This window comes from Callorhinus ursinus, unplaced genomic scaffold (genome assembly GCF_003265705.2).
Source record: "Callorhinus ursinus isolate GAN/ISIS: 27379988/994484 unplaced genomic scaffold, GSC_fseal_2.0 scaffold1, whole genome shotgun sequence".
NCBI lineage: Eukaryota > Metazoa > Chordata > Mammalia > Carnivora > Otariidae > Callorhinus > Callorhinus ursinus.
In genome coordinates this window covers 60,355,460-60,377,276 of record NW_027397063.1, presented here as the reverse complement: position 1 = coordinate 60,377,276, position 21,817 = coordinate 60,355,460, and the positions used below count along the sequence as shown (strand labels likewise).

At 39.2% G+C, this 21,817-nt stretch overlaps 1 protein-coding gene across 2 annotated transcripts in view; it reads right to left on the bottom strand.

Annotated features, from left to right (window-relative positions):
* Positions 1 to 21,632, bottom strand: part of UMPS (uridine monophosphate synthetase) — a 28,910-nt gene extending 7,278 nt beyond the window's left edge. The window contains exons 1-6 of one of the 2 annotated variants that reach the window (XR_012378818.1): positions 21,420 to 21,632; positions 12,867 to 13,020; positions 10,390 to 11,061; positions 8,799 to 8,974; positions 6,929 to 7,043; positions 5,647 to 5,839 (exon numbers count right to left, since the gene is read on the bottom strand). Coding sequence is in view for 1 of the 2 variants with exons in the window: in XM_025875533.2 (XP_025731318.1) it covers positions 6,929 to 7,043; positions 8,799 to 8,974; positions 10,390 to 11,061; positions 12,867 to 13,020; positions 21,420 to 21,575 (1,273 nt within the window). In the remaining variant the exon portion in view is untranslated. The remainder of the gene's footprint in view (positions 1 to 5,646; positions 5,840 to 6,928; positions 7,044 to 8,798; positions 8,975 to 10,389; positions 11,062 to 12,866; positions 13,021 to 21,419) is intronic. The other variant, XM_025875533.2, reaches the window with a different exon arrangement.
* Positions 21,633 to 21,817: the final 185 nt, after the last annotated feature.

Here is a 21,817-nt window from a genome sequence, read left to right as displayed (position 1 = left end):
TGCATGGGTTTATTTCTGGGCTCTCTACTATATTCCATGGATCTACGTGTCTGTTTTTATATCAAAATTGTTTTACCTACTATAGCTTTGTAATTAGTTTGAAATCGAGGAGTGTGATGCCTCTAATTTGGTTGTTCTTTCTCAAAACTGCTTTGGCTATTTGGGGTCTTTTTTGGTTTCATACAAATATTAGTATAGTTTGTTCTGTTTCAGTGAAAAATCCCACTGGAATTTCTATAGGGAATGCATCAAATCTATTGATTATTTTGAGTAGTATGGGCGTTTTAACAATATTAAGTCTTTCAATCCGTGAGCATGAGTATATTCCCATTTATTTGTGTCATCTTCAATTCTTTCATCAATGTCTTCCAGTTTTCAGTATAGAGGTCTTTAACCTCTTTGGTTTTATTTATTCCTACGTCATTTATTCTTTTTAATGCCATTGTAAATGTGATTGTCTAAATTTTTCTTTTAGATACTATGATATTAAGTGTAAAGAAATGCAACAGATTTTTATATCCTGCAACTTTACTGAATTCGTGTATTCTAACAGTTTTTTGGTGGAGTCTTTAGGGTTTGCTATATAATATATAATCTGCAAATAGTGACAGTTTTATGTCTTCATTTCCATTCTGGATGACTTTTGTTTCTTTTTTTTTGACTAACTTCTGTGGCTAGGATTTCCAGTACTATGAATTAAAAGCAGTAAGAGTGGGCATCCTGGTCTTGTTCCTGATCTCAGAGGAAAAGCTTTTATCTTTTCACAGCTGAGTATTAGGTTAACTGTGGGCTTTTCATACATGGACTTTATTATATTGAGGTATGTTATCTCTATATCCACTTTAAGTCTTTATCATAAATGGATACTGAATTTTGTCAAATGCTCTTTCTGCATGTGTTGAGATGATCATCTGATTTTTATCCTTCATTTTGTTAATGTGGTATATCACACTGAACCACCCCTGCATCCCTGGAATTAATCCCAGCTGATCATGGTGTTCAATCTCCTTGTTTTTAAGATTTTATTTATTTTAGAGAGAAAGAGAGCATGCACTTGCGGGGCAGAGGGAGAGAATCCTCAAGCAGACTTCCTGCTGAGCACAGAGGCTCACGCAGGGCTCGATCCAAGAACCATGAGATCACAACCTGAGCTGAAACCAAGAGTTGGACGCCCAACTGTGACTGAGCCACCCAGGTGCCCTGGTGCATGATCCTTTTAAGATATCATTGAATTCAGGGTGCCTGCGTGGCTCAGATGGTTGAGCGTCTGCCTTCGGCTCAGGTCGTGATCCCAGGGTCCTGGGATCGAGTCCCGCATCGGGCTCCCTGCTCCTTGGGAGCCTGCTTCTCTCTCTCTCTCTCCCTCTGTCTCTCGTGAATAAACAAATTAAATATTTAAAAAAAAAAAAAGATATCATTGAATTCAGTTTGCTATTTTGTTGAAGATTTTTACATCTATGTTCACCAATATTTGGCTTACAATTTTGTATTCCTGTGGCATTCTTGTCTGGTTTTAGTATCAGATTTATTTGGGGGCCTAACATACTATCTACCCTGAAGAATGTTCCATGTGCACTTGAGAAGAAAGAGTATTCTATTGCTTTTGGATGGAATGTTCTGTATATATCCGTTAAGTCCATCTGGTCTAATGGGTTAAGGCTGATGTTCATTTACTGGTTTCCTGTTTGGATGATCTATCTACTGATGTGAGATACTACAATCCCCTACACTATTCTTGCATTGCTGTGTATTTCTCCCTTTAGGACTGTTGGTATTTGCCTCATACATTTAGGTGCTCTTATGTTGGGTGCCAAAAGATTTACAAATGTTACATTCTTTGTTGGACTGACTCCATCATTATGTAATGATGCCCTTGTCTGTCTCTGATTAAAGTCTTTGTTTGAAAGTCTATTTGGTCTGATAAGTCTGTTTCTTCTGATTTCCATTTTCATGGACTATCTTTCCCATCTCTTCACTTTTAGTCTATGAAGTATACTTTGCTTACATCTGAAGCGAGTGAGTCTCTTATAGGCGGCATATGGATAGGTCTGGTTTTTAAAATCCATTCAGCCACTCTTTTGACTGGAGAATTTAGTCCATTTAAAGTAATTATTTTTGGTATATACTTACTGCCATTTTGTTAAATTGTTTTCTGGCTGTTTTCTGGTTGCTCTGTTCTTCTCTCACTCTCTTTGTGATTTGATGACTTTAAGTGGTATGCTTGGATTTCTTTATCTTGTGCATCTACTAAAGGATTTTGTTTTATTGTTTATGTAAGGCTTATATTTAACAACTTACGTCTATTTTAAGTTCATAACAAATTATGTTTGACAACATTCTAAAGCTCTACATTTCTTCTCCCTTTCCATCTTTTACATTTCCGGTATCACACTTTACACCTTTCTCTCCTACATATCCTTTAATTATTGTAGTTACAATTATTATTACTTTTGTCTTTTAACTTACGACTGATCTACTACCTTTACTATATATTTCCTTTTCCAGTGAGATTTATTCTTTTCTATGTTTTCTTGTTACTAATTAGCATCCTTTTGTTTCAGCTTAAAGAAGTCCCTTTAATATTTCTTGTAAGGCTGATTTAGTGATGATGAACTCCTCCTTTAGCTGTTGCTGTTGCAGAAAACTCTTTTATCTTTCAATTCTAAACTCCGCTGAGTAGAGTTCTTTGTTGGAAGACTTTTCTTTGAGCACTCTGATAGTATCTCACCACTCCCTTCTGGAATGCAGTTTCTCCTGAAAAAATCTGATAGTCTTATGGGAGTTCCCTTGTATACATACAAGGGAGTTGTTTTGTTCTTGCTGCTTTTAAGAATCTCTCCTTAACTTCTGACATTTTAATTTTTTTCCTCCAAATTTTTAAATTTCACCTAGCTAACATACAGTACAATTGACATTTTGTATCTTGCTGTGGACTCTTTGGATTCTTATTTGGAACTTTCTGGGCTGCCTGGATCTGGATGTGTTTCCTTCTCCAGGTTACGGAAGTTTTTAGTCACTACTTCTTCCAATAATTTACCTGTCCCTTTCTCTTTCCTCATTTTGGGACCCCTATAATGCGAATGTCAGTCCACTTAATGTTGTGCCATAGGTCCCATAAGCTATCTTCACTTTTATTTTCATTTTGCTGCTCTGATAGCGTGAGTTCTCCTACCTTGTCATCAAGTTCATTGATCCTTCTGTTTCATCTAGTTTGCTACTGAACCCTGCCTCTGTATTTTCCAGTTTAGTTATTGTATATTGTATTCCTTAGCTCTGGGACTTCTATTTAGTATTTTCTTTTTGTTGAAATTCTCACTGTATTCATCCATTTTCCTTCTGAGTGTGGTGAGCATCTTTATGACTATTACTATGAACTCTTTATCAGGTATTTCATTAGTTTTTCTGAGGTGTATCTCTTATTCTTAAATTTGGAACATAAAACCCTTTGTTTCTTCATTTTGCTTGCCAACTCTGTTGGATTCTATGCATTAGATGAAACAACCCCCTCTCAGTCAACCATTCTGATTGTTCAAGAAGTCTTATTTTTTCAATGGCTCCCAGCAGTTGGAAGTATGCCAAGACTTGTCAGCATCCCAAAGGGAAGGATCTTAGCACCTAGATTCAGGCTGATTGGAAGCCAGGCCCTCAGGCAACAGCTTTTAACATCAAATATAGATAATTCTGTGAGACCTCAATTATAAGTCCCACTGGCCACCAGAGCCAGGTTATTTGGAGGTGTCTCCCCGGTGGCAATAGCAAAAAAATCAGGGCTCCAGATGAGCATCTACCCTCTTCTCTGGGAGATACTGGCAAGCCGTAATGAGGGAGAGTGTAAAGATGGTGTCTACCAGCCTTGTTCCCTGAAAACGGCTCTGCAGGTCACAGGTATGTGCCAAAGCTGAAGCCTGCCCTTCAGTCTGAAGCTCCAAAGCAAGCAAATATGCCTCTTTCATAGAAAGAGTGGTGGTGGTAGCCTGCCAAGATCTCTCTGATATGTTCCAGGTCCCATGGAACTGTTAACAAAGCTCCTCTGGCCTCCAAAGCTAAGTGAATAAGGGATGTCTCCTGCGTAGCAGCTGCAAAAATCGGGACACCAGCTACGTGTAAAAACTCCCTTTTGGAGATACTGGTACTGTGCGGTGGCAGAGGGGGAGCACAAAGATGGCGCCCACCAGTCTCCGTCCCTGAAGAATGCTGCAGTAGGCTCTTAAATGTGTGTGTGAAATTAGGTGCCTGCCCCCCCAGGCCAGCACTTTATCATTAATAAATGAGCCTTTTTACTTAAAAGTCTGGGCAATATCAGCTACCTCTGAGCTGGGACTTAGGGTGGGTGAGTCCATGTGTGAGAGCCCTTAGGAGCCATTTCTCAGATCACTAGTCTTGTGGACACAAGCCCTGTTGGTTTTCAGAAGTTGAGAGTACCTGATGTGCAGCTCAATCCCTTCACTCCTTAGGGAGATGCCCCAAGTTTTGACTTCCCTTCTAAGTCGGCTTTATGGTGAGACTGTGTCCCAGCCTCTCCTACCCACTCTGATGTGGTTTTCTTCTCATTCGCCGAACGTATAGTCCTTGTTCAGCCAGACTTTAGGTTTTTTCAGAGAAAATATCCCATACGTAACTGCAGACTCAGGAGAGTTCAGGATCTTCCTTCTTAAACCAGAGCCCCACATATCCCTTTTTAAAATTCTGTTGCTCTTGACTCCTTCTGCTAAATGGCTTATGATGCTTTAAATATTCCTAAAAGCCTAGATCCTATCTAGTCAAAGAGTTATGGGGTCTTATAATGAACATTAGCAGTTGATAAGCAGAGTGCTTACTCTGTGTCAAGACACTGGGTGAAGTGTATTACACACCTCATTAAGCTTCTCAACAACCCTATGAGGCCAACACTGTTAACATCCCCATTTTATACTTGAAAATGACACCAAAATAAATGACCTGTCCAAAGATACATGGTTACTAAATGGAAGGAAGGGCCAGGGATCCAAACTTGACTCAAAACGTTTAGTGCAAATTAAAATGTCAAAACCCCCAATACTCTTTAACCTGGGCGGGGGTTCAGCCACCATTCATTAACTTATCTGAGTTTTCATTATCCTATTAGTTTTCTTCCTGATCAACTTTGTTTTTTTGAAGATTTATTGGGACGCCTGTGTGACTCAGTCAGTTAAGCATTCGACTCTTGATTCCGGCTCAGGTCATGATCTTGGGGTCATGGGATCAAGCCCTGGGTCAGGCTCTGTGCTCAGCACAAAGTCTGCTTGTCCCTCTCCCTCTGCCCATTGCTCTCTCTAAAATAAATAAATTAAAAATATTTTTAGAGAGCGAGCAGGGGGAGGGGCAGAGAGAGAATTCCAAGCAGACTCCCACTGAGCGCAACACAGGGCTTGATCCCATGACCTCAAGATCACAGCCCAAGCGGAAATCAAGAGTCAGATGCTTAACCGACTGAGCCACCCGGGCACCCCTTTCCTGATTAACTTTCTGTAATGTTTTCTGCCTAAACTACACAGTTAAACCACCAAATCCCAAAAAGGCGGTACCTATTATTTATATACAATAATTAACTTTGAAGGAGCTAATGGGAATCTGCTAATTCTAGTATTCCAGGGTATAAAAAGAAAACCAAGTTTACCAAACTCATACCTTCAATCATTATGTTCTCAGTATTACTGTCCCAGTCAGAAACACCAACCCTTTCAACTGTTCTTATACAGCCTATTTTTCATTCCTCCAACATCTGTATGAGTGTTTATAGGCCATTTATGAAGCACAGGAGCACTGTACTGGAGGATATGCATTCTTCAGAAAGAGCTCTCATCCTCAACGAGTTTTTAGCCTAGAAGAATATTCCAGAAATACTCTACATGTGCAAAAATGTATATAAGGATGTTCACTGCTTATAAAACCATCCAAATGCATCAATGGGAAATGGTTAAACACATTATAGCCCAATTATAACTAGGAAACTACTATGTAGTTGTTAAAAGGTAACTCTGGATGTGGCTCCCACTCTATGTGCATTTGTGAGTATATGCAAAGCCAAAGGTGTGGAAGGATACATAACACACCAATTATGTGATTATCTCTGGAGGGGAAAGCTAGACTGGGGAATGAATGGTGCAATGGAGAGATGGGTATGACTTATATAAGAATGACTAGTATAAAATCTACTTTTCTCAATATTTTTACAGGTAACTTCTGAACACCTGACAAATTCCACTGAGGGGTGACAAGCTAGCTGAGAACCCTACTGTTCAAAGTTCCAATTTCCAACTTCTTAGGAAGATATGGAAAATGGGATAGAATAAACTACCATAAGTGTGATAAGCAACCAATCCAGGAAAAATGTTTCTAAGTCATGATTTCTTCCCCATTCAAGACCAAAGCCACTTTACTGAGTCCCATAGGACATATAAAAATGCTTATTTTTATAACCCAGTTTACTCCTTTTACTACAGACTGTATTTGTCCTGTTTTTTAGCCATTCTAACTACTTTTATCAGACTGGTGAAAGTGTTAAGTTTGAGAGACATGAGAAACCATATATCCCCACACTCGAGAGTTACAACAAACATTAGCACATCAACAGTTCTGCAGAGTCCTCTAACAAAGACACAAATATTGGATTTTGTTTAGCCTAGAGCATTCTTCCTTACTCACAGAATACCTTGTATGGCAGCATATTTGGAATATTAGTTGGGAAAGACTAAAATAATCAGTTTCTAGGCATATTTCAACAAAAAGCAGCTTTTAAAATTTTCACCCAAAATTAGACTGCAAGCTATTTTGCATATCTAGGTCAGTATCAGCAGGCCAAAGGGCTCATTCATTACAGTTTTTCTCTTTAGCAACTTCGTAATAACACAAAATTTTATTGTGGGTAAAGAAGCATTTTGGAAAAACCATCACCAATAAATAGATTTACCTCCTGCTTCTAACTGAACTCCTGGAGTCAAGTGAAGAAGTTCTGGTTTCATGCTTACTCGGGAGCCAGAAATAAAACCAAGCACAAATTCAGGATGCTCCTCCGCCATTCTAACCTAAGAGGAATGTAAAAGGACAGATTACAAGGAAGTAATTACACAGAATAACAGTTCTACAAGTAAAAAAATCAACTCTATTAATTAAAAACTTTTGCTATTTTATAAATGTCTTCTCTTATTTGATATGAAATGCATCTAAAACAGGTAATCTTAGATATGAATCTACATACTTGATCCATGAAGACCCTGAGATAACCCCTTCTCCCAATTAATCATATCTTAAAAACATGAAAAAATCCTATACTATGTGCATCTAAAATTGAGATGCTAAATAATAATGTTTGGGAACCCACCTACTTCGAAAGAGAGTGTGTGGAGAGTACCCTAGAATACATTAGTAATGGTAGGAAACCAAACTGACTACTTACTGCCTACCTACACGGGGTACTGCTCTATATCCAGACACCCACCATATAAAAACAGCTATGTTGTCAAGGGCTAAAGAAATCTAACCTTTTACTGCATTCCTTTAACATCTGCCAATAACTGATCTCCACCATTTCCTCATTTCCTCACTTTTATAGAAGTTTCTCTAGATGGTCTTTCTAATCTGGCTCTTCCACAAGGCTCCTACTGTTCTATTTGTGTCACCAAGTATTACCACCTACCAACAAGCCATGTCTTGTCCTTGAGCCAAGCCAGACCCAGACTCCCAGAATGCCAAATATTAGCACTGACTCATGGACTCTCTGCTAGGAGATCTGGGAAATCACATTTATGGTCAATTTAGAGGTGGGGTTAAAACCTGGCCCCAGGGCCATATGATTTCTTCACAGCTCCACAGATAGTATTTGAAGTAATATAAAAATGAATTCCCATGTAAAAAATAACATTTTATTAAAATTTCTATTACTTTTAAAAAGAAGAAGATAGCAGGAGGGGAAGAATGAAGGGGAGTAAGTCGGAGGGGGAGACGAACCATGAGAGACAATGGACTCTGAAAAACAAACTGAGGGTTCTAGAGGGGAGGGGGGTGGGGGGATCGGTTAGCCTGGTGATGGGTATTAAAGAGGGCACATTCTGCGTGGAGCACTGGGTGTTATGCACAAACAATGAATCATGGAACACTACATCAAAAACTAATGATGGTGATTAACATAACAATAAAAAGTTAAAAAAATTTTCTATTACTTTTAAAAGTAACAGTCTTTAAAATATCTGTAAAGGAACTTTTTAACTAGATAATTATCCAACTCATTTTATTCTGGTGTGCAGGGGTGGGTGTTGGGTACTAACAATATGGTGTTATAAGAACTTTTAATGACGGGGGGTTAATGAAGAAAACCCTAAGTCAGAACTCTAGAGCTTTCCCACACAATTACAATCAATCGCAGAGACTGAAGAAGATAAAACTTCATCTGGGCTGCTGTGGTAAGAATGTGCATCTCTGGGGGACTTGGGAGATTCTGAGAAACTGCACATCTGGGAAGAAGCTCTTCAATTTCAACACATGGCAAAATGAAAACAAAACAAACCCCCAAAAAACCCCAGCTATCTAAAGACCAGGTAAGGATAGGCAGATATTTGACCAAATACCTGTATCTCAATGTTCGTATCTCTTAAGTGCCCACTACAAGATAGAAAAATGCTATTATCCAGAACCTCTAGCCCTCTAGCATTACTGTCACCCTAATGGCTGATTTTTTGGGGGGAGGGGTTCCATAAATCTCAAATTTAAGACGGTTTTCTTTCCCAGTAACTTCTAGCACAACAGTCCTGGCCTTCTGTCATGCCAGCCCCTCTGTCACTTACCGCTGCGTTAGTGTAGCTGCCTGTAGCCAAGGAGCCAGCAGAACTCATCTCTGCAATGAGCAGGCACCCGCGCTGCAAAGGCAGGCCGACTTCGCTCAGGCCCCGCACAACCCCCGAGCCTGGCACCACGTGAGCATTGACCAGATCTGCCCAAGAAGCTATTTTGAAGACACCACCTAGGAAGTTGAAAAGAAGACAGTTTTCAAACAAAAACCACTAACTTTTTGCCCAACCAACTACAGTCTGAAGTAATCTCACAGTAACATGCTAATGAAACAGTGAAGCGCTCTGAGAACTGCAGTGATTACCAGGGGGCCTATGGGTCCATCTGCGAAAAACTATCTGTTCACCTGGTGGCTAGCTGAAAGAGCACAATGAGCAAAAAGTCTTACAATTTCTGCACTTAGTTATCAGCAACACTGAGAAGACTGGTTTTCCTTGCAGGCTGAAGGTTCTGACCACCAATAAAACATGCAAAGAGAAATGGGATTCCAGTGAAGAAGGGCATTTGAGGCCGAAGATACCAGCATTCTGAAATTCCTCTAAAGATGACCAATGTTCATTCTGCAGGAATCTCTCAGCAACTTTACCATCTCTCAAAGGTTCTACTTGCTCCTTAGGCCTCTTAATTTCAACAGGCAACTATATTCACTTTAAAAGCTGACGGCAATACCCTTAATCAATTTCTGAGAAAACTATATGCAAACCTGTAGAGTTTGTGTAACTCTTACATCAGCTGATAAACTAAAGTAAGCCAATATGATGATGGCAGAACATCTTAAGCACAGAAAGAAAGTCACAGGCAAATCTATCCTAAAGAAATAGCTTAAGCATAGGCAGGTATTTAAGAAAAATTGCTGTCTATAAGATGTCTTTAAGCATTAACCTTTCAATAAATGTTTTATCCTGTAATTTAAGCAAAAAAAGCTGTCCTATACAATATGACAGAAACTTCCATAGAATGGGTAGAAAATTAAGTAGTTTTTTTTTAAACCAATATATGCTCTATTTTAAGTTCCTATTTAACAACAAAAAAAGTATACCAATAGATCTTTTTTTGCCAAAAACAAATGTTACAACTTTACACTTCTATCTCATTGTTTCCTATATCTGCAACTTTTGTTTTTCAAATATTCAGAACTCACTGTGTTCTGCCAAGGCCATCGCCTGTCATTTTTGTCTGCCTAGGATGTGCATCCCTTTCTTCTGGCAGCACACCCATTTTCTTTGGGGAAACTACCTTCGACCACAGGTCAGTTCAAAAAATTTACAGTTAACAACCTCACATCACCAGAAGCAGGGCATATATTACTAAGCTAATAAAGCTATTCCATAACCCAGGCCTGAGTGACTAGTTTGGGGTAGTCATGAGGAGTGTGCCTGAGAAAGAATTCAAGAGAGAAGAAAGCAGAGCTGAGAGATGACAAGAAGGCAAGTCCAAAAGACCTGTGCTTGAGCTCCTAGATCCAACCATGCTTGACAGACTCTTCTATGGCTGGACTTTCAGTGATGGGAGTCAAAACATTTCCTTTTGTTCTTCAGGCAGTTTAAGCTAAATTTCTGTTTTTGCAGATTCCTAAATAATGCTTACCTTCATACTGTTTTTTTACTGTGTTTCCTATATCTGCAAATTTCCGGTCTTCAAATATTAAGAACTCGTGGCGTTTTGCCAGAGCTGTTAACTCCTTCATCACATCCAGAGTAAAATCATTCAAAATATCTACATGAGTCTTAAGGATGCAGATGCGGGGTCCTAAAGCATCTGCTAGCTGCAACAGCTCTCTGGACTCTGAAATATCAGCAGACAGACAAAGATTGGTCTCTTTCTTCTGCATAAGCCTGAGAAGCTTCGATGCAACTGGGTGGATCCTGGGCAGCTCTGCACGTGCACCAAAGCTGAGTTCTCCGGGAGCTTTGTTTATAGGAAGGAGTGAATCGTTACGATTAGCTGCCACAAAAACATTCTCCTGAACAAATCTCTTCACTCTCTCAACCATCTCAGCATCAATTTTTTTCTGCTGCTCAAGAATCTCCAGCATTTTGGACAATGTACACACTGAGTGAAGATGGATCCCATGGGCCTGCAACCTGTCTTTGCCTCCTTGCTCTCTGTCCAGCAGCACTATGGCATCAGTGACCTTCAATCCCTCCTTCCGAAGAACCTCAACAGTTTCCAAAACACTAGACCCACTGGTAACGACATCTTCAATGATCAAACAGGTTGCTCCCGGATTAATAGCTCCTTCTACAAGACGCTTAGTACCTAGAAAAGAAAACGTTACGTTGATTTCAATTTAAAAATATATTATTTCAGCCAACTCAAGATGTATCTAGCATTATAAATTTGGTATGTATTTATGAAGAGGTAGATGATTAAATCTTATTTTCTGATAATCTACTTTTAGAGCTACTTTATCTTTATTCCTGATAAATCTTCAATGAGCCATGATTACCATTTTGTTCAGTGTTCCCCAATTTTCAATAGAAAATTGTCAAAGTTACATATATAGAATATTTACATCAAAACTAGCAAATTACTTCATAGTGTAAGTAAGCACCACTTAACATGTTCATGATCAAAATTTCAAATATGGAGTTTCTTAAAGCAAGATAACCTAGATCAAGGAAAGTTATGAAACAATAACCCAGTACCATCAATGAAATCATTCTTTTTTCCATAACAAACAAGTTCATTACTCAAGATCAGCCGAACAACTGGCCTTTTGAGGAAATAAATTCAGGAGAAAAAATATTCAGCAACCATTTAGATCTATCACTACAACTTTATGAATTATATAATGCAATGAGTAAATGTACTTCCCCACTCCAACCCCCACCATAGACTACTTGCAGATAATCTACAAAATGTAAATAAGGCTATAGACTTTACAGACTCATTTTCTAGAGATTCGTTTTCTAGTTTCCACTATCAAATTTATCTTACGTTGAAACCTAAGAATTGGTAAGCAATTTGCCCACTGTTTGAGCTTTACCACAGGTACCATTCCTGCCCTTCCCCATTCTTTTCCTCCCCTTGAACTGGCAAATTGACTAGAACACAAGACTATGTCACTTATATATATATTTACAATTACTGTTCTTATTCTAAGAAATATTTTTAAAAACCTAATAAATAGAAACAATAGTTTCCTTATGGGCAGGGTCCATACTGATAAACACTGTGCCATCAAGCAGCAAAAACATTTTGTTTTAAATGGAAAATTTCAAACAAAACTAGGCAAAGAAGTCTAACAAACCCCCTAAATACCTCGCCACTTAACTCATGGTCAATCTTGTTTCAGCTGTATCCCCATCTCTTCCCTCCCTCCATAATTTTTAGAAGCAAAGCCCAGATGTCATGATTTTCATCACAAAACATTTTTAGAACGCATCTTGTAAAAGGTAAGGACTCTATTAAAAAAATTAACAGAAATACTGTCACAGCAACATAAAACAAAAAACCCCATTAATTCCTTAATGTCATCAAATATGAAGTCAGTTCCAATATTTTTAGATTGATTTTTTATTTTTTTAAGTTTATTATTTTTTTTTTGTAATCTCTACACCTAAGATGGGGCTCGAACTCATGACCCCAAGGTCGAGAGTCCCATGCTCCTCTGAGCCAGCCAGGCACCCCGAGACTGATTTGTTTTTAAAGCAAGCTCACATGTATAAAACACACCCTTATAACTTACTGCCAAGGACCCACGAAAATGTATCTTCATTTAGAGAATTTTATGTGACATTTCTCTTTATGCAGTTTAATACCAGGCAAGTATGTGCTCTTAGAACATTCTGCTGCCGAGAGAAGGACTGGTTAAAAATCTTCGGTTTCACAGATGTAATACAAAAAAAAGTGCACTTTTTTTACATAGTTTAGTCAATAGAAAACATTGTACCCCTAGAATCTAAAGGAAAGGAAGGTGATTTACAGTAACAGTTAACCAATTCTAAAGGACCTAAGAAGAATATCCAAGGTGACTTTGGCAAACATCAGTGCCTAGAAGAAAAAATTCTAACATTATCAGGTTACGTATCAACTTAAAGCTTATAATACTTTTATTTTACCATAATCCTTTGTTTCTTTCCTTCTAATAAGCATTGGAATTTGGTTGGTTAAACAGATAACTGTAGCCAACGGTAAAGCTGTGTAAGGTACTCCACACACAGTGTCAAAATTGATTCCTGCATTTTGGGCAGTCTGGAATAAAATATCTGCAACCTGTAAGAAAATGAACACATAAACTATATATTATTCTCTTAAATGGTGTGTATAAATCATGTTAACATAACATTAAAGACAGTAATAACTGAACAGGAGGTAGCCTCAAACTTGATCAGAAAATATGTATGCCTTTTTTTGTTAAGTGATCCTCTCTATAAATCCCAGTTTACAAATATAAAAAGGTAAGAATGACCCCACTTGTCTAGATGACTCAGGGTCTGCTCTGAGGGCAACAGAGGATGTGTCGGGGAAGGCTCTGATGTTGACTCCAAAGACTAAGAATGGCTCCCAGTCCTCCCAACTTCCCTTAGTAATCCATTATGATTTGACTATCTTAAACCTTTCTATATACCTGCTAGCTACATTTTCTGACTGAAAGAAGTCTTTATTGAAAGTTTCGGGGCACCTGGGTAGCTCAGTCAGCTAAGAGTCTGCCTTGGGCTCAGGTCATGATCTCAGGGTCCTGGGATGGAGCCCTGGGTTGGGCTCCCTGCTCAGCGGGGAGTCTGCTTCTCCTTCCTCCCCCTGCTCATGCTTTGTCTCTCTCTCAAATAAATAAAAGCATTTTTAAAAAAGTTTCATAAGAGAAATTAAGAGAACAATACTACTTAATCTGCATCAAAAAGAATAAAATACCTAGGAATAAATTTTACCAAAGTGAAAGGCCTGTACACTGTAACTTTAAGACTAGTGAAAGAGGGGCACCTGGGTGGCTCAGTTGGTTAAGCGACTGCCTTTGGCTCAGGTCATGATCCTGGAGTCCCGGGATCAAGTCCCACATCGGGCTCCCTACTCAGCAGGGAGTCTGGTTCTCCCTCTGACCCTCTTCCCTCTCGTGCTCTCTCTCTCTCATTCTCTCTCTCTCAAATAAATAAATAAAATCTTTAAAAAAAAAAAAGATCATCCATTATCTTTAAAAAAAAAAAAAAGACACTAGTGAAAGAAAGTGACGACAGAAATAAATGCAGTGGTATTCCTTGCTTACGAATTGTAAATGTCCATACTACCCAAAGCAGATACAATGCAATCCCTATTAAAATTCCAATGGCATTTTTTTTTTTACAGAAATAGAACAATCCTAAAATTTGTATGGAACCCCAAAAGACCCCGAACAGCCAAAGCAACCTTAATGATAAGGCTGAAGGCATCATACTCCCTGATTTCAGACTACTACAAAGCTAGAGTAATCAGAAGAGTATGGAATTGGCATAAAAACAGACATACAGATCAAGGGAAGAGAGTAGAGCCCAGAAATAAACCTATGTGGTCAATTAATTTATGGCAAAGGAGCCAAGAACATACAATGAATGGGAAAAGGACAATCTCTTCAATAAACGGTGCTGGGGAAACGGGACAGTCTCATGCAAAAGAATGAAACTGGACCGCTATCTTATACCACACACAAAAATTAACACAGAATAGATTAGACTTGAATGTAAGACCTGAAACCATAAAACTCCTAGAAGAAAACACAGGTGGTAAGCTCCTTGACATACGTCTTGGAAATAATGTTTTGGATTTGACACCAAACCCAAAGGCAACAACAACAAAAATAAGTTGGACTACATCAAACTAAAAAACTTCTGCACAGTAAAAGAAACCATCAACAAAATGAATAAACAAAATATTTGCAGATCATATACCTGATATGGGGCTAATATATAAAGAACTCATATACCTCAATAACAAAAAACAATCAACCCAATTAAAACATGGGCAGAGGACCCAAATAGACATTTTCCCAGAGAAGAGAAATTGCCAACACCTATATGAAAAGGCGCTCAGCATCACTGATCATCAGGGAAATGGAAATCGAAACCACAATGAGGTATCACTTCACCCTCGTTAGAATGGTTATCATCAAAAAAAGAATAGGGGCACATGGGTGGTTCAGTCAGCTGACAGTCTGCCTTCGGCTCAGGTCATGATCCCAGGATCCTGGGATGGAGGCCTGCGGTGGATTCCCTGCTCAGTGGGGAGTCTGCTTCTCCCTCTGCCTCTCCCCCAACTTGTGCTGTCCCTCTCACTCTCTCTAATAAATACGTAATAAAATCTTAAAAAAAAAAAAAAAGACAAGTATAACAAGTGTCAACAAGAATGTGGAGAAAAGGGAACCCTTGTGTCCTGGTGGTAAGAATGTTAATTGGTGTAGCCACTATGAAAAACGGTATGGATGTTCCTCAAAAAATTAAAAACAGAACTACTATATAATCTGGCAGTTTCATTTCTGGGTATTTATCCAAAAAACCAAAAACACTAATTTGAAAAGATATGTGCACCCCTATGTTTACAACAGTATTATTTACAACAGCCAAGACGTGGAAGCAAGCCATGCACCCATCAACAGAAGAGTGGCTAAAGGGGATGTAGTCTATATGCACAATGGACTATTACGCAGCCATAAAAAATGAGATCTTACCGTTTATGACAACACGGATGGACCCTGAGGGTACCAAGTGAAATAAGAGAGAGAAAGGCAAATACTACATGATTTCACTTATATGTGGAATCTAAAAAAAACGGACAAAAAAAGCAGAAATAGACCCACAAATACAGAGAATGACCTGGTGGTTGCCAGAGGGGATGAGGCAAGGAGATGGGCAAAACGGATGAAGGGGCGGGAGGTACAGGTTCCCAGCTGTGGGATGAGTAAGTCATGGGGATTAAAGGTGCTGAGAGGGGACAGTGACAGGTGGTAGCTACACTTGTGAAGAGCATAGCAGGAAGGAGAGCTGTCCAATCACCATGTTAGACACCTGAACCTGAAACTAATATAACACTATGTGCCAACTATACTTCAATTTAAAAACAAACCACCAAAAAAAAAAAAAAAAGAAAGAAAGAAAGAAAAAAAGAAAAAAGAAAACAGACTCATAAATCTAGAGAACTGGCGGTTACCAGAGCAGAGTAGGGTGGGGGAACAGGAGAAATAGCTGAAGGGGATTGAGGGTTTGTCACTGGGAAGAAAAGTACAGCACAGAGAATATAGTCAGTAATATTGTAATAACTGTACGGTGACTACACTTACTGTGGTGAGCCTTTCAAAATGCATATAATTGTCAAATCACTATGTTGTACACGTGAAACTAATATGTCAATTAAACATTTTTTAAAAAGGAAAAAACCCTAAGTACTCCAAAAAACTATCAGAACTAATAAGTGAATTCAGTAAAGTTGAAGGATACCAAATCAGTATACAGGTATCTACGGTGGTTTTTTTGTGTTTTTTTTTTTAAAGATTTTATTTATTTGAGAGAGTGAGAATGCACGAGCAGAGGGAGAGGGAGAAGCAGATTCCCCTGCTGAATAGGAAGCCTGATGAGGGTCCTGGGATCATGATCTGAGCCACCAAAGGCAGATGCTTAACTGCCTGAGCCACCCAGGTGCCCCTGTGGTGTTTCTATACACAGATAAAGCAGCAGAAAGAGAAATAAAAAAAAACAATCCCATTTACAATAGCATCAAAAGGAATTAAATAGCTAGGAATAAATTTAACCAAGAAGGTAAAACATCTGTGTACTGGAAACCGTAAGACTGATGAAAGACACTGAAGATGACCCAAATAAATGAAAAGATAAATTATGCTCATGGATTAGCAATATTAATTCTTGCTAAAATGTCCATACTCCTCAAAGGGAACTAAAGATCCAATACAATCCTTATGAAAATCCCAACAGCATTTTTCACAGCACTAGACCAAATAATCTAAAATTTGTATGGAACCACAAAAGACCCCAAATAGCCAGAGAAATCTTGAGAAAGAAAAACAAAGCTAGAAGTAATAACAATCCCAGACTTCAAACTCTCATACAGAGCTAAAGTAACCAAAACAGTATAGTACTGGCACAAAAACAGACACACAGATCAACAGAACTGAGAGCCTGGAAATAAACCCACTCGTATATGATCAAGTAATCTACAACAAAGGAGGCAAGAATATACAATGGTGAAAGACAGTCTCTTCAATATATGGTGCTGGGAAAATTGGACAGCTACAGGCAAAAGAACTAAACTAGGCCGCTTTTTTACACCATAAACTCAAAATGGACTAAAGACCTCAACCTAAGAACTGAAACCATAAAACTCCTAAAAGAAAACACTGGCAGCAAACTCTTGGACAGGGGTCTTAGCAGTGTTTCTTTGATCTCTCTCTTCTGGTGAGAGCAACAGAAGAAAAAAATAAACAATACATCAAAATAAAAAACTTTTGCTTAGGGAATAAAACAATCAACAGAAAAATGGATGGAAGAAGATATCTGCAAATGATATATCCAATAAAGGGTTAAATCGGAAAAATATAAAGAACTTGTACAACACAATACTGACAAAACAAACAATCCAATTAAAAAATAGGCAAAGGACCCAAATACACATTTTCCAAAGGAAGACATACTGATCATACAGCCAAGAGGCACACAAAAAGACACTCAACATCACTAATCATCAGGGAAATGCAAATCAAGTCACAATGAGTTACCACCTCACACCTGTCAGATTGGCTACGATCAAAGAGGTAAGAAATAATGTTGGAGGGGCGTCTGGGTGGCTCAGTCGGTTAAGTGTCTGCCTTCAGTTGGACTTCCTGCTCGGTGGGGAGTCTGCTTCTCCCTCTCTCTCTGCCTGCAGCTCCCCCTGCTTGTGTTTTCTCTCTCTCTCTCTCTGTCAAATAAATAAAACTCTGAAAAAAAGAAAAAAAAGAGACAGATGTGGAGTTTAAAAAAGGGAGCCCCTGTGCCATGTTGGTAGGAACGTTAATTGGGGCAGCCACTTTGGAAAACAGTATGGAAGTTCCTCAAAAAATTAAAAATAGAAATGCTATACAATTCAGTAACTCCACTTCTGGGTATTTACCTGAAGAAAATGAAAACACCAATTTGAAAAGAAAATGTACCCCAACATTATTTACAATAGACAAGATATGGAAGCAACCTAAATGTCCATGGACAGATTCATAAAGATGTGGTACATATACACAATCGAATATTACTCAGCCATAAAAAAGGAATGAAATCTTGCCTATTGCGACAACATGGAAGGACCTAGAGGGTATTTATTATGCTGATATGTCAGACAGAGAAAGAAAATTACCATATGATTTCACCTACATGTGAAATGTAAAAAACAAAATGAACAAACAAAACAGAAACACTCATTGACACGGGAAACAAATTACTGGTTAGGAGCAGGGAGGGGTTGTGGGGGATGGGTGAAATATATGAAGGGGATCAAGTGATACAAACTTCCAGTTATAAAGAAGTCATGGAGATGTAATATACAGCATAGGGATTATAGTCAATAATATTAATTAAAAAAAATCAATGGAAGCATACCAAAATGTTAAAAAAATTTTCTTAAGTACAGAGCCTATTGTGTGAAGAACTATTTTATAATATCCTTTTCCATATAAACCATCACATTTTAATGCTAGAATGCATACTCTTATCCAACACCACCTTACTTAAAAAAAAAAAAAAAGCAAACTTACTTAAGAATTGCTTAGTGAAGGGGTGCTTGGGTGGCTGAGTCAGTTGAGTGTCTGCCTTCGGCTCAGGTGATGATTACAGGGTCCTGGGATCGAGCCCTGCAGTGGGCTCTCTGCTCAGTGGGGAATTTGCCTCTCCCGCTCCCTCTGGCCCCCCTCTCACCCCCACCTCCACTTGCGTGCACTTGCTCTCTCTCAAATAATTTTAAAAATCTTAAAAAAAAATTGCTTAGTGAACCAGATCAGATCTTCAAAATTTTTTGCACCTATACGTCTAAAGACTTGAAAATTCTGTGAATATTTTTAAGTTGCAAAAGATGTAATTTCTAGAGTACTAAAAAATATTATCCTAGAACTGCTGTCACTGTTTTGAGTGAATACGAAGGGATTCAAGTGCTATAGTGATTTGATACTGACCACCTCCATTTTATTTATTTTTTTAAAGATTTTATTTATTTCAGAGAGAGAGAGAGGGAGTGTGTGCGTGCAAGAGAGCACAAGTTGGGGGACCATCAGAGGGAGAGGGAGAAGCAGGCTCCCTGCTCAGCAGGGAGCTCAACCACAGGACTCCTTCATCACCACCTGAGCCCAAGGCAGATGCCTAACCAACTGAGCCACCCAGGTGCCCCAACCATCTCCATTTAAGAAAATATGAACATGCTGGACTGTGAAAGTTGGAAAAATTTTACAGTTTTGGAACTCATATTTCATCCCACTGTCTGCACAGAATTATATTCTAATGCAATTAAGTTTATACTTAGAAAACTTTCAGTGATCACTCTATAATACTTCTCCACAATAAAATATATATAAATTCAAATTTAAAACTCTAAATTTTCTATTTCTATTAATTCCCATGACCATAAATCTCTAAGTACTAAAAACTTTTGTGTTATCATTACAACTGTTACAAGCATGAAATTAAAACAATTTGCAAAGTTTGATAGAAGTGTAAGAATGGATTATTTTGGAAAATACTTTTCTTAGTGAGATGAACAGTTCCCCTCATTTGTTTATGTGTCTACTTAAGCTGAGTATTCTTACAACTAGGAAGTTAGAGTTTAGTGTAAATTCTACTGGGTTTTTTGGGGGTGCAAATACTGAGAAATCCTGTTTGAATAAATAAGCAGATACAAAAGGAGTTCCGTTCAGCTAGGTCTCTCAATGTTTTCAACTCTTAACTACCAAAAATCATAAACACACCAAGATCTAGCATCAAAAAGCAGTTTTTAGTCATCTATCAACTGACCTGTCAAAAAAAAAAGGCCTATTTTTCATTAGAAGATCCGTAGTCAGTCGCCTTCTCACTACTGAAGAGATACACCATAGCATGATTCTGGATGGTGAGAATAGTCCAACCCACTTCAACTAGTGCTTCAATCCTTTTTATAATAACCTCACAAAGTAAGGTTCCCAAAGGGTGAGAATAAACTCTTAGGTGGTGGAGGGAATTCATGTCTTCTTGATAAATCTTCCTCTGAGGACGGAAATGTTCTCCATCTGCACGATCCAATGTCCCACTAGCCACATGTGATTATTTCAGTTTATTTACTTTTTAAAAAGATTTTATTTATTTGAGACAGAGCATCAGCGATGGGGTGGGGGGCAGAGGGAGAGGGAGAAGCAGACTCCCGGCTGAACAGGGAGCATGACAGGGCTCGATCCCAGGACCCCAAAGGCCGAAGGTAGAGGCCTAACCAACCAAGCCACCTAGGTGCCCAGATTATTTCAATTTTAAAATTCGTAATGCTCAGTATTCATATGCGGCCAGTAGCAACTCTATTGGACAGCACATTCAGACCCTTCTATTCAGTATGGTCAGCAGCTCCGACTGGCAGCTTGTTAGAAAGACATTACCTCAGGCCCTGCCTTGGATCTACTGAATCAGATTATGCAGTTTAACAAAATTAGCCGGTGATTCATTTTTACTCAGATTGAAACACACCGTGCTAGAAACCTCTAATTTGTCCAAAGTTTTTTCCTTATTTTGACCAAAAAAGTGCCTCCATGAAATGTTTGTCCTCTGGCCTTCATTCTTGCTCCTGGCCACAAAGTGCAAAATCAAATCCCCCTTTCTAAGCAATAGCCCTGCCAAACATTTAAGCAGCTACTAAATTCTTCCCCCATCCACCTTTTCCTTTGTCCCCCACATCTTATTTTCTCAGCGTTAAATACACAGAACTCATTGGACTATTTCTGTGCTGTCAACTGTGCTCCAAACTGGGCTTCCTAACTCTTGCAAAGCACATGTCAAAGTCTCGAGGCAATGAGCAGGCTGCTCTCTAGGTCCTGGTAAAATAAAGGAAACTCAACTTTTCATGTTTGTGGGCCCTGCTCCTGATCTCCCAGGGAAGCAAACCCTCAAAGCTTGGTTTCTGCCCAAAGCACACACTGTACATCTGATTAAAAAAAAAAAGTACATTCCAAACATAAAGAAAAATTTAAAACCCCCCCTGGTTCCCATAAGATTAAAGTCATACAGCCTTCTACATACTAAAAACGTAAGATAAAATGTGTAACTTTCTAAAATGCCTTCCATCATGGTGATTTCTAAACTCTACGTAAAAATACCGTATATAACCCTGCACCAAATGTTCCTTCCCTAGGGCGCTCTCTGTGAAGATTATGTGTACCGAGCAGCTGTCCTAACTCGGGCCCGAGTAAAACTCTTTTCCTTTTTTTTTTTTTTTTTTTAATTTTAAGAAAGGTCTGTTCATTTTACATCAACGGTCAAGAGCCTAACAGTTCCTGGCCTCTGGGCTTCTTAAATCGACTCCCTAGGACTACAGCTTGTTAGTACGGCTGCCTGCTTGGCTCTTTTGCTCTCACCCACAGCCCAACTCCTTCACCTTCTCAACCTCCTGGTCCCCATTCCGGCCACCCAGCCTCGTCCTTCCCTTTCCCGGGCTGGCACCTGACTTAGCAGACGCGGTCGAGACACGATGCCACGCAGATCGATGTAAACAGGGGAAGAGAGCCCGCTCTTCAGTACGAAGTTCCCAAACTTGAACGCCTGCACGTCGTACAGACCCGTTACCAATGACCCCAAAGCTGCTTCTGCGGCTGCCATCTCCACGCGCTCCCGGTCCTGTTCTAAACTCCAAAGAGCGCCAGGCGAGCGGCGCCCGGGTGTCGTCACCCGAGGAAGCCCCGCCTCTTCCGTCGTCTCTTCCGGCGGCCTAGGGGCTCGCAGGGCACCACTCTGGTGCTTCAAGTAGCGGTGAGTGTCTGGTGGCGGAAGCGCTCCGGGCGCAGCGTTTTATGTTTCAGCCTGCTGCCGGTAGATCGGGTCGCGGGAGTTCAAAGCTCCAA